Genomic DNA, 14,028 nt, shown 5'->3' with positions numbered 1-14,028 from the left:
CCGGATCCCCCAAAAGCAGGCATGTGTGTCCTTCTCTGGGCTTCCTAGATGCTAGCCACCCCAATGGCCCCTGGCTCCACTGGGGGAATTTCCCACCTGGATCCCTCAAAAGCACGTGTGCCCTCCCCTGGGAACCCATGTGGACAAACCTCTTGGGCTGGAGAGGCTCAGATGGTCACTTCTGCGCCAGGTCTCTGCTCCCAAGCAGGCCCAGCCCAGCCCTGCACCCCACAGTGGCTCACAGGCCGGGAAGGCAGTGGACGGGCCCATGGCGACGCTGCTGGAGGGCTCAACCCAGACTCCTTGAACCAAGGCAGCACCACAGGCATGCTTCCGGCAACTTCCCACCGCTGCTCCTGAGCAAATCCTGTCTCGGGATGGCAGGAAGGGGCTGCCCGGAGGGGCTCCGGTTCTCTGGAGTGAGCCCCACAGCCAGCCGGGCAGACACCCGGGGGTGCAGGCTCCAGTCCAGCCGACTTGTTCAGAACGCCACAGGGAGGGGAAGGAGCTCTGGACATCTGTCCAGCACACACCAGTCCGGGAATGAGGAAACAGCCCACGCCCCTCCTGGCCTGACCTACACGCAGCTTTCTGAGCTCTGTCTCATGGGACCCCACAACCGCCCTGGGGGCGTGTACCGGGCCCACTTCACAGGTGAGAAAACCAGCAGGTATGCCCAGCACACCACCTGGGTCTGAAGGCAGCTCTGAGCCACTCCTGCTGCTGAGGACCAGAGTGGGGCGGGGCGGGGCGGGGCAGGGCAGGGCAGGGCAGGAGCAGCAGAAGCTCCCTGGGAAAGAGGAGGGAGGTGCATGTCCCCCGCACCCCCAGCACCACTGGACAGACGGTCTGGATGTTTCTCCTGACCACCTGATCTCCCAGCATCGGGAAGTCTGGGGCAGACAATGCGTTCTTACAGCTCCGCCAGTGAAACACAAAACCCCAGGGTGGTGGGGGCGGGGCTCTGGGCGAGAGAGGCCCAGCCCAGGGCACAGATGCCCCTTCACCCACAGCACCCTCAGGGTGTCGGCGCTGGTGGACGGGGATGAAGCCGACGCTCACGTTGCTGGAGGAGCGCTCCTGGCCTCCCGGGGGCAGACGCCGCCCTCCTCGGCATCCTCCCGCCCCTCTCCCGGGAAACCGCCCTGGAGGTGGCAGAGGCCAGGACACCTCTGTGCTGCCTCCGACTCGGCCACAGACGATGGTGGCTTCAGTGGTGGCCTTGGAGGTCACCCCATCCCCATCACACCCACCAGCTCCCCGCTCTATGGCGGCTTAAGGCACAGAGGGGCCTCTGAGCCCAGGAATCCTCCTCTTGGGACCCCCCCACCACCTGCCGGCCGGATCCCAACACCCAGCCTGGCTCACACACAGGCCCTTGGAACCTCACTCTGCCCAGGCCCAGCGCTGCTGCCGGGCACTGGGGCACAGCACACTTGGGAATCGGGATCCAGGCAGGTGCCCGCAGACCTGGGAGGGGCCCATGAGGAGGGGCGCCTTGAGGAGGGGCCTGCAGTGCCACAACTTGGGGGATACCAGGGTGTCCCGGGACAGCTGGCACAGGCTGGGGACTGTCTGGGGTGCTTTTCCCTGTGGGGAAAGTGGGGGGTTTTCGGGGTGGACTTGGCAGGTCCTAAAACGTCTGCCGCTCCAAGGCACTGAATAAGCCCGACTTCGCCCAGGGCCACGTGGCCTCACCCAAATATCTCGAATGACCTCACCCAATCCCGCAGGACCTCGCCCAAATCCCACACGACCTGGATGAAATAGCGAACAACCGCATGCAAATCCCACAGCCTCCCAGGGCTTGTGGCTGGGGCCGGCCTCTGGGAGAGGCCTTCCTGGAGGAGCCCCTGCAGCACGACGAGGGGCTCCAGCGTGGATGGCACGGACGGCACGTCCCCGGGGGAGCCGGGCGTGCAGCCCCCGAGACCCGGCCACGCTTCCCACAGCTGCCACGACCCTACAGCATCTCAAAAGAAGACACGATTCAGTGGAGCAGCCGAGCCTTGAGGACGGCACCTGGGGCCGTCAGGAGCCCTTGGGGAGGCCACTTCCCATCTCCTGAGGAGGAGGGACCTCAGAGAGGCGGCGGTGGCCCAGGGTCACACAGCCCACATAGGGGAAGAAGCCGATGAACTGGGCTGTTGACCCAGTGCCACCCAAACCTGGGAGGGGAAGGTCTGCTGGGGTGGCCAGGTCTTCCAGCCACCCCAGTCACCCACCTGCCTCCACCTCTGCTCCCAGTGCCCACCTGGCCCCAGGGCCGCCCACAGCCCAGCCAGGCCCAGCCACTGGGGAGCTGCAGAGCCCTGCGCTGGGCGGGACCCTGCCACGGCCTAAGCCCTGCCACCACGTGGAGCCTGGACACTCAGCCCTGCCTGGCCTCCTTCTGACCACTGAGGGGGACGCAGGGGGCCGCGCCCGGAAGCGAGGACCAACCCAGGCCCCTCTGTGTAAGGATGGAGAACAGAGGCCCAAGGGGCAGGCCCTGGCCCAGCCCCCCCTCCGCCCACCAGCCAGCCCCGGCCTGAGCTCAGCATCTTACTGAAAAGCGTCAGGGAAACCACACATGTTCGCCCCGGCTGCTCCCCGAGACCTCTCATTTCCAGTAACTGTGTGTTTCCGCTCGTCAACAGCTGAAACCGGGCGGAACTGGTGGGGGCAGGTACCCGGGCCCCGCCACGAGGCCCTGCTGTGCGCCTGGGGCTCATCTGTCCCCCGGGTGCGGGCAGTCAGCACTCACCGCCCACCTCCTTCCCAGGCAGCCTCTGTGCCCACTCGACGGCTCGGCAAGCCCGGCCCCTGCCCTGCCACGGGCACAGCGGCCTCAGAGAGGGCAGGCCAGCGTCGGGGCCCGAGCTGCTGCCTCGGCAGGGTCCAGGGCGGGACACCCGTCTGAGGCGTGGATCGGGCAATGGCACCTCCTCGGGGCCTCGGTCCCTGGGCAGGCTCGTTGATCACGGGCCTCCAGCAGGAAAAATTCCAGGCCAAAAGCTCCAGCCTCCTGCAAAGGCGCCTGTCTGCAAACGCACCTGAACCTGACCGTGTGGGCTGCGGGGGAGCCTGTTTCAGGGAAAGTGAAGGATGTGCCGGTTCCCTCCCTTGGACTTGATGGGGCACGAACGCGTCTCTAATAAAGCCAGATCTCCCGCCGTGGCTCCCCAGGCAGGCGCCGGTGGCTCAGGCCATGAGTCAGACTGGGTGGCCCAGGATGGGGACGGGGCAGGCGGCTGGGAGCCACCGCCTCTGTGTCCGGGTATCTCGGCGCAAGGGCGACCGTCAGCTTCGTCCTGCCCTCCGGCCGCAGGCCTGTCCGTGTCTGAGCTCTCGGGATGTGGCGGGGAGCGGGGGAGTCCACTTCTCCAGCCCAGCCCATGCAGCAGGGCCGCTGCCCTCACAGAGAGGCTGACTCAACACACAGGACCTGCCTCCCGGGCCCGGCTCAGGCTGGGCGAGGCTGGCCTCCTGCGCTCCACAAATCAACGATGTCAACACAATTCAAGGGGCATTTCCTGAGCTTTAAACAACCAATTCAAGCACTTCAGAGACGCACCACGGACACCAGGCCAGGGAACTGCGTAAACAGGGATGACAGTTTGATGAGAATGCGCCCACCTGCCCGTGAGAGCAAGGCCGGGGCGTGTCGCCAACCTCAGTGCCAGGCGGAGCAGAAGGAGCAACACGACTCTTTCCTGGGGGAAAATCTCAACAAGCAACCTAGGAGTTGGCAGGCCTCCCCCCCAGGTGAGAACAGCGCCCACCTGGCGCCCACTGGCCGGAACAGCCCTGCGCAGGTGAGGCCAGGCGAGCTGGCCGAGGCTGCTGTGAGTGTCCCCTGGTCCCCACTGCGGCGGTGGGCTCTGTGGGGAGGGTCCGGGCAGCATTTGGGCCTGGCCTGATCCCGAGACGGCCTCGGTTTTGGCCGCTCGCAGACTGATTGCCAAGATCCCGGTGGGGCCTGGCAGCTGTGTGGGTGTCGGAGGCAAAGCCTCCCCTGTGTACCCCAGCACATCAGGGCTGCCCCAGTCCCTTCCCCACAGGCCCACTGGACCCCAGGACCTCAGATGTCCTTCCAGGAAATTGTAGGGAGCACAGCAGGGTGCCCACACAGGCCAGACCTCAGGTAACCACGGTCATAGCCCCACCCCAGAGAGCCCAGGCCTCTGAAATGCAGCTGAGGCTGAGGGGCTGGGGACTTGGAGGATGGGGTCTCCCACCTGGGCGGGTTCACAAGGCCCCTTGGGGACCCACTCGAAGCCACCTCTTTGTATTAGGGAGGGCATGTGGAGAGGGCCCTGTCTACCCGCACTGGCTCAATTCAGAATGCAGATGGCAGGACCCCCCCCAAGCCTGGGCCCCTGAGCCTGTGAGTGGGGGTTCGGAGGTGAGGCCTTTCCAGAAGTTCCCCTCCCAGGATCAGTAGGTACAGGGGAGCACTCAAGACACCGCGGGCAGAAGTTCTCCTCCGAGAATTCCACAGGCCTCAGAGACACTGGGACCGCCTAACCACCGTGCACCGCCACCACTGGGGGAGATCAGGCACCCCGACACTAACACTCACGCGTCCGCCCAACGGGGAGGAGGCACCCAGCTGCCTGCATACGGGGCCTCGGGGCCTCGCTGTGAAGGCTGGCCTGGTGCCCTGCAGGGGATATGGCGCTTCCCTGACCCGAGGGCAACTCGGAGAGGACACCATCTGTGTCTCAGAGCGAGAAGCCAGGCTTCTAGCCCTTACCTGTGTCAGTCACTCCAAGGTGACCCCGGAGACAGCAGGGAGCCAACCACACAGAGCTCTGTCCAGGAAAGGGAAGGCCAAGGAGCAGGCAGACCGAGTGGGTGGGGCTGAGACGCCTGGCATGCCCCTGGACGTGTCCAAAGCCTCACTGCCCAACGCTGCCCTGCCCCTGCCGCTCCCTTGGTCTTGGGCTCCCAGCTGCTGACCCCGTCTGCGCCAGCGTGGAAGGTACTCCATGGTGGGCCTTACTTGAAGGCCCCACAGCACCCACCCCGCCTCTGGTTTGTGGCCAAGCCCAGCCGCCCTACAGCCTGGTTCTTAAGCAGCGTGCTCTTCCCCTGCCAGGGGGACCTGCATCCGCCATGCCCACCCACTCCCCAGGGTCCAGCATCTAGTAGATGCTCAAGAAAGACCCTCTTCCCTGCATCCTTACAACACCAGGCGTGTGGGCGCTTAGTGACCGCGGCCCCGCAGGTCCTCCTGTGGGCTGACGGACGCTGAAGGGCTTGGCGGCTGGCGTGAGTGAGGCTCAGGGACAGGTTGTGAACCTGTCTTGGAGTCCTGAGTGGGGCAAAAGCTGTGGGCACGCCAGGCTGTCCTATAAATTCACCTGGGACCGTGCCAGGACCCACTCTAGGGGCTCTGTGGCAGTTGGGTGGCCACACTGGCCCAGAGTGAATACCGCCTCTTCCAGGAAACCACCCCGGATGCCCTCCCAACACCTGTCTCCTCTGGACTGTGTGAGAACTGGGATGCTAGTGTCTCACTCCAGCCAGTCCCCGATGGTTCTCAGCGGCTGAAGTCTAGTCCACTCCGTGACACGGATGAACCTTAAACATATTCTGCTCAGTGAAAGAAGCCAGAGGCCAAAGACCCCCTGCTGTACAATACCATTCATACGCAATGTCCAAAAACAGGCAAATTCACAGAGACAGAAAGCGGACGGGTGGGTGCCAGGGGCTGGGGCAGCGGGGAAGAGTGACTGTATTTGGGTGCCATTTCTGTTTTGTGCAGCGAAAAAGGCCTGGAACTGGGTGGTGGTTGAACGAACCCGTGAATGTACTCGATGCCACTGAATAGCACGCTTCAGTTCCAAAGTCACATCTTTAGCCTGGGCAAGACCCCATCTCTGCAAAAATTTAAAAATTAGCTAGGCAGGCTGGGTGTGGTGGTTCACGCCTGTAATCCCAGCACTTTGGGAGGCTGAGGCGGGTGGACCACGAGGTCAGGAGATAGAGACCATTCTGGCCAACATGGTAAAACCCCATCTCTACTAAAAATACAAACATTAACTGGGTGTGGTGGCACGTGCCTGTAATCCCAGCTACTCATGAGGCTGAGGCAGGAGAATCGCTTGAACCTGGAGGCGGAGGTTGCAGTGAGCTGAGATCGCGCCATTGCACTTCAGCCTGGTGACAGAGTGAGACTCTGTCTCAAAAAAAAAAAAAAAAAAAATTAGCTAGGCATGGTGGTGCACACCTGTGGTCCCAGCTACTCTGGAGGCTGAGGCAGGAGGATCGCTTGAGCCCAGGAGTTTGAGGCTGCAGTCAGCCGTGATCCCACCACTTCGCTCTAGCCTTGTGTGACAGAATGAGATCCTAGCTCAAAAAAACAAAAAAGTGACCAGGCACGGTGGCTCATGCTTGTAATCCCAGCACTTTGAGAGACCGAGGCAGGTGGATAACCTGAGGTCAGGAGTTCGAGACCAGCCTGACCAATATGGTGAAACCCTGTCCCTACTAAAAACACAAAAATTAGCTGGGCGTGGTGGCATGCGCCTGTAGTCCCAGCTACTCAGGAGGCTGAGGCAGGAGAATCGCTTGAACCCAGGAGGCGGAGGCTGCAGTGAGCTGAGATCGTGCCACTGCACTCCAATCTGGCTGACAGAGTGAGACTCCGTCTCAAAAACAAAGTTTTTTTGTAGTATGAGTAACTCATCAACCAGGATACCCCTATATGTATATCCAGCCCCCAAATCTAGGCTTTAGCTCCCTTTGCTCCCAGGGAGCAGGGTGGGGAGGAGCAGGGCCTCAAGGAGAACAGAACCAGGCGACTTTGGGAAAGGGCTTCTCTCCACCCTCCTATCCCTGCAGCTACTGCTCCTTCCCCAGCCAGGAAGACCACTGAGCCCACGCCGCAGGGCCCGCAGCCACCACCACGCCTTCAGCCCGACCCAGGCTCCTGCCGGCTGTAGTTGGAAGAGGGCTCACATACAGACAGGGAAACTGAGGCCCAGGGAGGCGACAGTGTGGGGAGCACAGCACATCAGAGCCAGCCCCACTCCGCCTCCCCTCGGAGCTCTGGGCCCCACGGGAGAAAGCCCCGGCACTGCCTGGGAAACTCACGGCCATCAAACGCATCCCGGCCCACAGGTTGATGCCCCAAGCTCGTTAAAGCTACTGGTATTTCCTCCTCAGCCCCAGGAAACATCTGGCAAGTTCTGGATACACCTGCACATGAAGGTGAAAGCTGACGCCAGCCTGCCTCAGATCCCCACGCCCTTGCAGCAGCAGCTTTCCCACCTGCGTGCCGGGGATGAAAACGGTGCTGGCCACACCTGAGGGTGGGCGGCTGTCTGCCAGGGGTTTACGAGGCTGGGTAACAGCGGCCGTCCTGAGCATGGAGCTGTCATCACTGCATTACTGAGGAAGGCAAGCTAGACGCCCCATCGACTGCAAACCCACATCCTTGCACTATTTATAGATGAAACATGAAACAGGAAAGGTCCCCTCCCCACAGCAAAGGCTGCAGTCCCTTGGCCCGGCCTGGCACTGCCCAGTGGACCCTGGTGACCGCCGCTGCCCATCACAGGTGCAGGGAATGGGGAATGAGGCCAGTCCCAGCTCCCGTGCGGTCTCCAGTCTGCCCGTGTCTGGGGGTCCCCGCACCCAGCTCTGCCTCGTGGAAGCCCTCCCGGCGTGCGCTGTCTGCCCTGCCCTGCCCTCTTCCTGCAGGGGCGCTGCTTTCTCTCTCTCTCTTTTCTACGATTGTTTTCTTCAATGGAAAACGTGCTGGCTGCTGTTCAGGGGCAGGCGCTGCCCCAGGGAGGCCGCTTCCTCCAGAGCACTCGCTCCAGGCTCCCACCCAGGTCTCCGCCCCAGGCCTTCCTGCTCCTGACGTCTCCCCAGTCTCAGGAGGTGACACTTTCTATTTGACACTGTGTGCTTTTGTTTTCTGATTTTTGTTTTTTCGAGACAAGAGTCTCGTTCTGTCACCCAGGCTGGAGTGCAGTGGCGTGATCTTGACTCACTGCAGCCTCCGTCTCCTTGGTGCAAACGAGCCTCCTACCTCAGCCTCCTAAGTGGCTGGGATTACAGGCATGGGCCACTGTGCCTGGCTAATTCGTGTCTTTTTAGTAGAGACGGGGTTTTGCCATGTTGGCCAGGCTGGTCTTGAACTCCTGACCTCAAGTGATCCGCCCGCCTGGGACACTGCATGTTTTTAAACATGTGTTTCTAACCCTGGTGCCCTTGAAGACCAGGTGCTGCATAAGCAGGTGCCTCCCGAGCGAGAGGAGGGTTAACCTGTTCCTCTCCTGGCCACGCCCAAGACAAGTGAGTCAATGGAAACAGCCAGACCGGGTGACAGAAGACAGCCCGCCCCTCCCCAGCCTCCCAGGCCCAGTCACTTCCCGCCCCAGCCTCCTTCCTCCTCTTTTAAAGGGAAGCCACGCCCCCCAGTCCCGCTAGAGGTCGGGAAGTGACGGGCCAGGCAGGCTGGGGCCACGGTTAGGGACGTTCACTCAGGAGAAGGAGAGGGGCAGGGCTGGTAGGAGCTCTGTCACCGCTGCGTGACCCTGGGGCCGACGGCGACTGCTCTGGATCTCCTCTTACTTCCCTGTGCCTGGTCCGGACAGCTTTACGGGGCTGCCGGGAGCTATGCCGGGCCTCTGCGGGCCAGCCCACCTCCAACATGTCCATACGTGAGCCAGGTGCCTCTCTCACCCCTTGCTGGGAAGTGAACCCCATGGGGCTGGGGCCGTGTCTGCCCTGTCCCCACAGGGGCCTTGCCTGGAGCAGAAGGCAGCACACAGCAGGTGCTCAAACGTGTCTGCGAACCGGAGCCATCCTGGGAGACGGACTTCCCCCGAGCCTGCCAGCCCCTCTCCAGGCAGTGCCAGGCCCGGCCCACCAGGCAGCACATTCAGAACTCTCTGAATTCATTCATCAGTCGCTGAAACACTTGGGGAAGAGGCTCTGGAGACCAGCACCGTCAGCCGACGGCAGAAGGCGGGGAGGGAAGGCACTCTGACCAGGGGCCTCCCACGAGGTTCTCATGCCATCCTCATGTACCACCAAGAGATTCAGTGTGTATCAGCCTGGCTGACACCCTGGGGAAACTGAGGCTTGCATGACCTGATGACCCAAGGTCCTGGAGCTAGCAGGGGACCGGGCCAGGCCTCAGACACAAAGCTGTCCAGCGCTACAGCCCACCACCCAGCAGGGGGCTGGACGTCCTCCAGGAGGTGCTGGGTCTGACGCCCCCTCCGCAGTTTCTCCCCACCTGGAAGACGCCCTGTGCAATTCTGACTCTGCCATCAGCGGGCAACATCTTGGCCACCCTCTGCCTCGCCGCCCAGCCCAGACCCAGGCAGCCCTGGGAGAGCCTTTCAGACCACGGACGCAGGCTCACCCAGACGGACAGGGTCCAGCTCTTCCCACCCAATCCTCAAAACAGAGGGAAAACAGGGGGAGCCCTCTTCAGTATCGCCTGCTCGCACCAACGGAGCTGACAAGAGGCCTGCTCAAAAGGCCACCATCTCCGACCACAGCCACCACGGCCACACTACACACAGCAGCTGCCCAGAGAGTGGCCATCCTCCACCCACCAGCATGTGCTGCCGGGCGCTTTCTACCTGGCCACCAGCTGACGATGCCACAGTGGCACTCCGACCTTCTGGGAAGGCATTTTGCACGGACAAAACCACTTTTTCCAACCCCGAGCCCTGTAACCGCCTGACTGGCAACTTCCCATGGAGGTTCCTTCTCTTTGGGGCGGAAAGAAATGATTCACTCAGTACTAACGTGGCCGGCGCCGTGACCCCACCACTACTAGGCCCCTTCCACAGAGGAGGCAGTGGCTGGCACCAAAAGTCAAAGCTGTTTCTGGGGTCACAGCTGGACGCCACGGGGCCGGGATTCGCACACAGGCTGGCGGGGCTCCAGGAGCCTGCACCCCAGATGCTTTCGAGAAACAGCGTGGGCTTCTCCCCTTGCTGGGAGAGCCAGGCCTCCCGCAGGTGCCCAGGCCAACTCCTGGACAGACCGCCTAGGGCCTTCTGAGAAGGACGGGCAGGAACAGGAAGCCAGGGCGCCTGAGGGGAGTGTGCTGGGTGGGGCTGAAGCCCAGGGAAGGAGCCCAGGGCCTTCCCCGGAGCGGCTGCAAGGCCCCCAAACTGCAGCGTGGGCCCCGACCTGAGCCTCCGCATGCTGGGCCTGGCCCTGGCTGTGGCCGTGGCCTCCAACGCTGCAGCCCAGAGGTAAGAGCCTGAAGACACGCTTCCGCCCCGTCTTCTCACTGGACTAGTGGGGTGTGCACAATGGGGCCTCTGTGGGCTGAGCCCGGCTGCCTGTCAGGCCAAACTGAAGCAGGCTTCCCGCCAAGAAGGAGGGGGCGCCAGGCCCCCACGGCGGTGACAAGGCCAGGCACCAAAGCCCTGGTCAGTGGCCTGGCTTGGGCTGGAAACAGCTCACCAGCATCCCACATTTGCGGAATGGGAGAGTGAGCCCACGACAGTGGTGTCTGTGGCTCTGTGGCGGGGTCTCAGCCCAGACCCTAGGGAGCTACAGCAATCTGTACCTCAAAGCACAGCCCTCTGGCCGGGGGAGACCTCAATCCCAGACCCCAGGGGGCTAGGCCGTGCCTCCTCCCTGGGGCCGCTGAGAAGCAGCAACGGGCCCCCAGTTTCCGCAGCATGGCACTCCTCCCACCCTCCCAAAGTCCCCTGTGGGAGCAAGAAGCTTCTCCCAGGGCCCCGCATGGATGGGAGGCAGAGTCCGAGCCGGGCGCGCCGTGGCGGGGCAGGGGGTTATACATTCTGGGAAGCCACGCATAATTAATCACACGGCATTAATCCGCCTCCCCCAACAATAGCGGCTGCACTTCCCTGGATCCCAGCTGTCGGGCTCTGAATGAAAGGAAACAAGATTTAGGGCAGCGAGCGTCCGTGCGGCTTCTGCAGGGGGAGAAGGGGCCCCAAAAAGCAAAAAAAAAGTAGTGCGCATTCATTAGCGTCTGACAAAGACACAATCGGCTTTGTCCATTAAACTGCTCACAGGCCTGCTTAATTGGCTTCAGTGCGGGGAGGGCGGGGGCCGGGAGGGAGGGGGCCGCTGCCCACAGACTGGGCAGTTCGCGCAGGCAGGAGCCGGGCTGGGGTTGTCAAGGGAATGGGCCCTTCTGCAGTTGGAATGAGGGCGCGCAGACTGGCTGGGGAGCCACTTCTTCATCTGCAGCTCCTGGTGGGGCGGGGAGGACTCTTTTTCCAGCGGGCAAACACCTCCTCGTTATTCTCATCAGGGATGGACTCAAGTTGAAGGGCGTCGGCCACAGCAGCACAGCTCCCTGCAGCCCGCTGGCACTCACAGGCAGGCTGGAGGCAGCTGCCTCCCCAGGACATCCCAGCCACTCCTGCCCATTTTACATCTGAGGCTGGGAGACCAGAAGGGCCACAGGATTTTGAGGACAGAGTTTGCAGATGCCAGGACAGAAACCAGACTCAAGAATTTCCCCACATCCTGCGCCAAAACATGAGTTCCACCTCCTCTTCCCCAGCCCCAGCCTGAGGCCGAGAGGAGACAGCTGGAGCAAACAGAGAGTCCAAAGGTCGGTCCGATTTTGGAGAGTCAATTTCCTTCAAAGAGGCATCACCCACTCAGAGAGGGCATCAGCCACCCAGAGGGGGCATCAGCCACCCAGAGAGGGCATCACCCACCCAGAGGGGGCATGAGCCACCCAGAGAGGGCATCACCCACTCAGAGAGGGCATCACCCACCCAGAGGGGGCATCAGACACCCAGAGGAGGCATCAGACACCCAGAGAGGGCATCAGCCATCCAGAGAGGGCATCACCCACTCAGAGGAGGCAGCAGCCACCCAGAGGGGGCATCAGCCACCCAGAGAGGGCATCACCCACCCAGAGGAGGCAGCAGCCACCCAGAGGGGGCATCAGCCACCCAGAGAGGGCATCACCCACCCAGAGGGGGCATCAGCCACCCAGAGAGGGCATCAGCCACCCAGAGAGGGCATCACCCACCCAGAGGGGGCATCACCCACCCAGAGGGGGCATCAGCCACCCAGAGGAGGCATCACCCATGCAGAGGAGATATTACCACCAGCTCAAGAGCCATCAGCTGTGCCCAGAGGAGGCATCACCCACCCAGGCATCACCACCAGCCCAGGAGGCATCACCCGGCCAGAGAAGGTGCCCCAAGTTGGCAGCATGGTGGGGGCTGGCCTCTCTGTAAATGGTCCAGAGCTCCCCCTGGCAGATCAACTGTTTCTGGGGGACTTGAAGAATTGGGGTACTGGGACTCCCACTTAGTGCCCCAGGAGCCTGAAGTGGCCCACGGAAGACTGCCCAAGCCCCCAGCAGCCAGACCAGCTCCACACGCAGCATCATTGCTGGTGATTAAGTAATTGCCAGACTTTGTCCAATAAAAGTCAGCACGTGACCGCGCCCAGACTCTGGGCCATCTCCAGAAGACAATGGCCTAGTGTTCTGTCCCCTGCGCCGCTGCAGAAAGCAGGGGCTCTGCCCTCCACAAAGCAACAGGTCCCGCAGGGGTGGTACTCACACGCAGGCCTCCGTGCCATTGGCCGCTTCACACTTCCCGCCATTCAGGCAGGTCTCACCGGGCTGGGAGCATCGCAGGCCTAGGCAGGGCAGAAGAGAGGTCAGTCTCGCCCGCACCCCCACCGAAGGCCCTTGTTACCCTGGGGGTGGGACCTGCACCCAGCCAAGGGGCGCCGCCCGCCCTCCACCCCAGAAGCACTCTGCTCAGTGTCATGGGTTGCTGGGGCCGGGGTCCGCAGTAAGGACCCTCCATGAAACCAAAGGGGCATCAACATTCTGCCCGGAGTTCTGTAAGTCAGAACTGGGGGGAAGGGGAGCAGCGGGGAACACGTCCTGCTTGAAGCGGGGTGGGGTGGCCTGAGGTGCAGTGGGGGAGAAGCGGAGACAGGGCAGGCTCCTCTCCTAAGCGTTGCCCCCCACCCCGGAGGGTCCGGCAGGGCAGGGGCCCCTATCCAGCCGCGGGGATTGCCTCTGTTTAAACCCGTTCTGCAAGGGGCAGAGCTGGACGGGGCGGGGGGGGGGTGGCTACACTCAGCTCCCGCCCGCCCGTGGGAAAATGCGACAGCTGCTCGCCCGCCGCCCCGCCCGCCAACAAAGCGCCGGCCGCGGCCTCGGAATCAGAGCGGCCCATTGTGGAGTCGGGGCCGCCTCCAGGGGCACGGGGACTGCACCCCTGGGACCCGGCCCCGCCGCCGCCGACGACACCCAATACCTGCTCCCGCGGGCCGCACCTCCAGGGGCCGCCCCCTGTGCCCACGGGAGGCGGATGAAGACGCCCCGTTCGGAAGGAATCCGACCCCATCTCGAGAAGGGGTCAGTAACTCCAGCCCCTCCCTCCCCTCTCACGGGGGCTGAGAAACGGGGAGGGGGTGTGACAGAGCCGCACTTTCTGGAAGAGGACGGAATATTCTCACCTCCAACTCTCCGAGAAAGAGCGGATTAATCACTCGATTCCCCAGAGACCCCCCTCGACGTGCGGCGGGGAGAGTTGTGAGCGCCCCCCACCCACGTCCCGCTCTCCGCCCCCAAGATTTCCAAACTTCAACTCCGCAAAGCAGAAGGAAAGTGAAGTCCCACCGGGCGCAGCGGCGCCGGGCGCAACCCCTCCCCCAAACCTAGAGCCGGGCTGAGGGGCGCTGGGGGGCCCCGGCGGGGGCAGCGGCCGCGAGCCGGGGACGAGCGGGCCGCGCGGGTCAGCAGAGGCGAACGCGGCGCCGCAGAGCCCACATTCCGCGCCCCAACATCCGCCCGGCGTGGGCCAGAGGCGAGGAAGAAAGAAGATAAATGGCCCGGAGAAGCAACAGGAAACCAAAGCCGACTCGATTCAAATCGAAAAGTAGTAGGCAGCGCGCCCGCCCGGCCGCCCGGCGGCAAGCCCCGCGAGCGGCGGGTGCAGGGCGGCCCAGGGTCGGGCCTCCGGGGCCCCGCACCCCACGCTGGCCTCCCCACCCGGCTCCAGGCACGGGCGGCGCGCGTCCGCCCCAACGCGGGGACGA

The 14,028-nt window shown here is 63.2% G+C and overlaps 1 protein-coding gene across 1 annotated transcript in view; it reads right to left on the bottom strand.

Annotated features, from left to right (window-relative positions):
• Nucleotides 1–12,807, bottom strand: part of NOTCH1 (notch receptor 1) — a 47,256-nt gene extending 34,449 nt beyond the window's left edge. Inside the window, 2 exon segments of the mRNA XM_064366024.1 lie at nt 12,534–12,612; nt 12,672–12,807. Coding sequence (XP_064222094.1) covers nt 12,534–12,612; nt 12,672–12,807 — 215 coding nt within the window.
• Between the last annotated feature and the right edge of the window lie 1,221 nt (nt 12,808–14,028).

The sequence above is a fragment of the Aotus nancymaae genome, unplaced genomic scaffold (assembly GCF_030222135.1).
Source record: "Aotus nancymaae isolate 86718 unplaced genomic scaffold, 86718_ANA_hifiasm-v0.15.2.pri h1tg000063l, whole genome shotgun sequence".
NCBI classification, from domain to species: domain Eukaryota; kingdom Metazoa; phylum Chordata; class Mammalia; order Primates; family Aotidae; genus Aotus; species Aotus nancymaae.
Note: the sequence above shows the minus strand (reverse complement) of the source record. Positions and strands in the feature narration are given on the sequence as shown.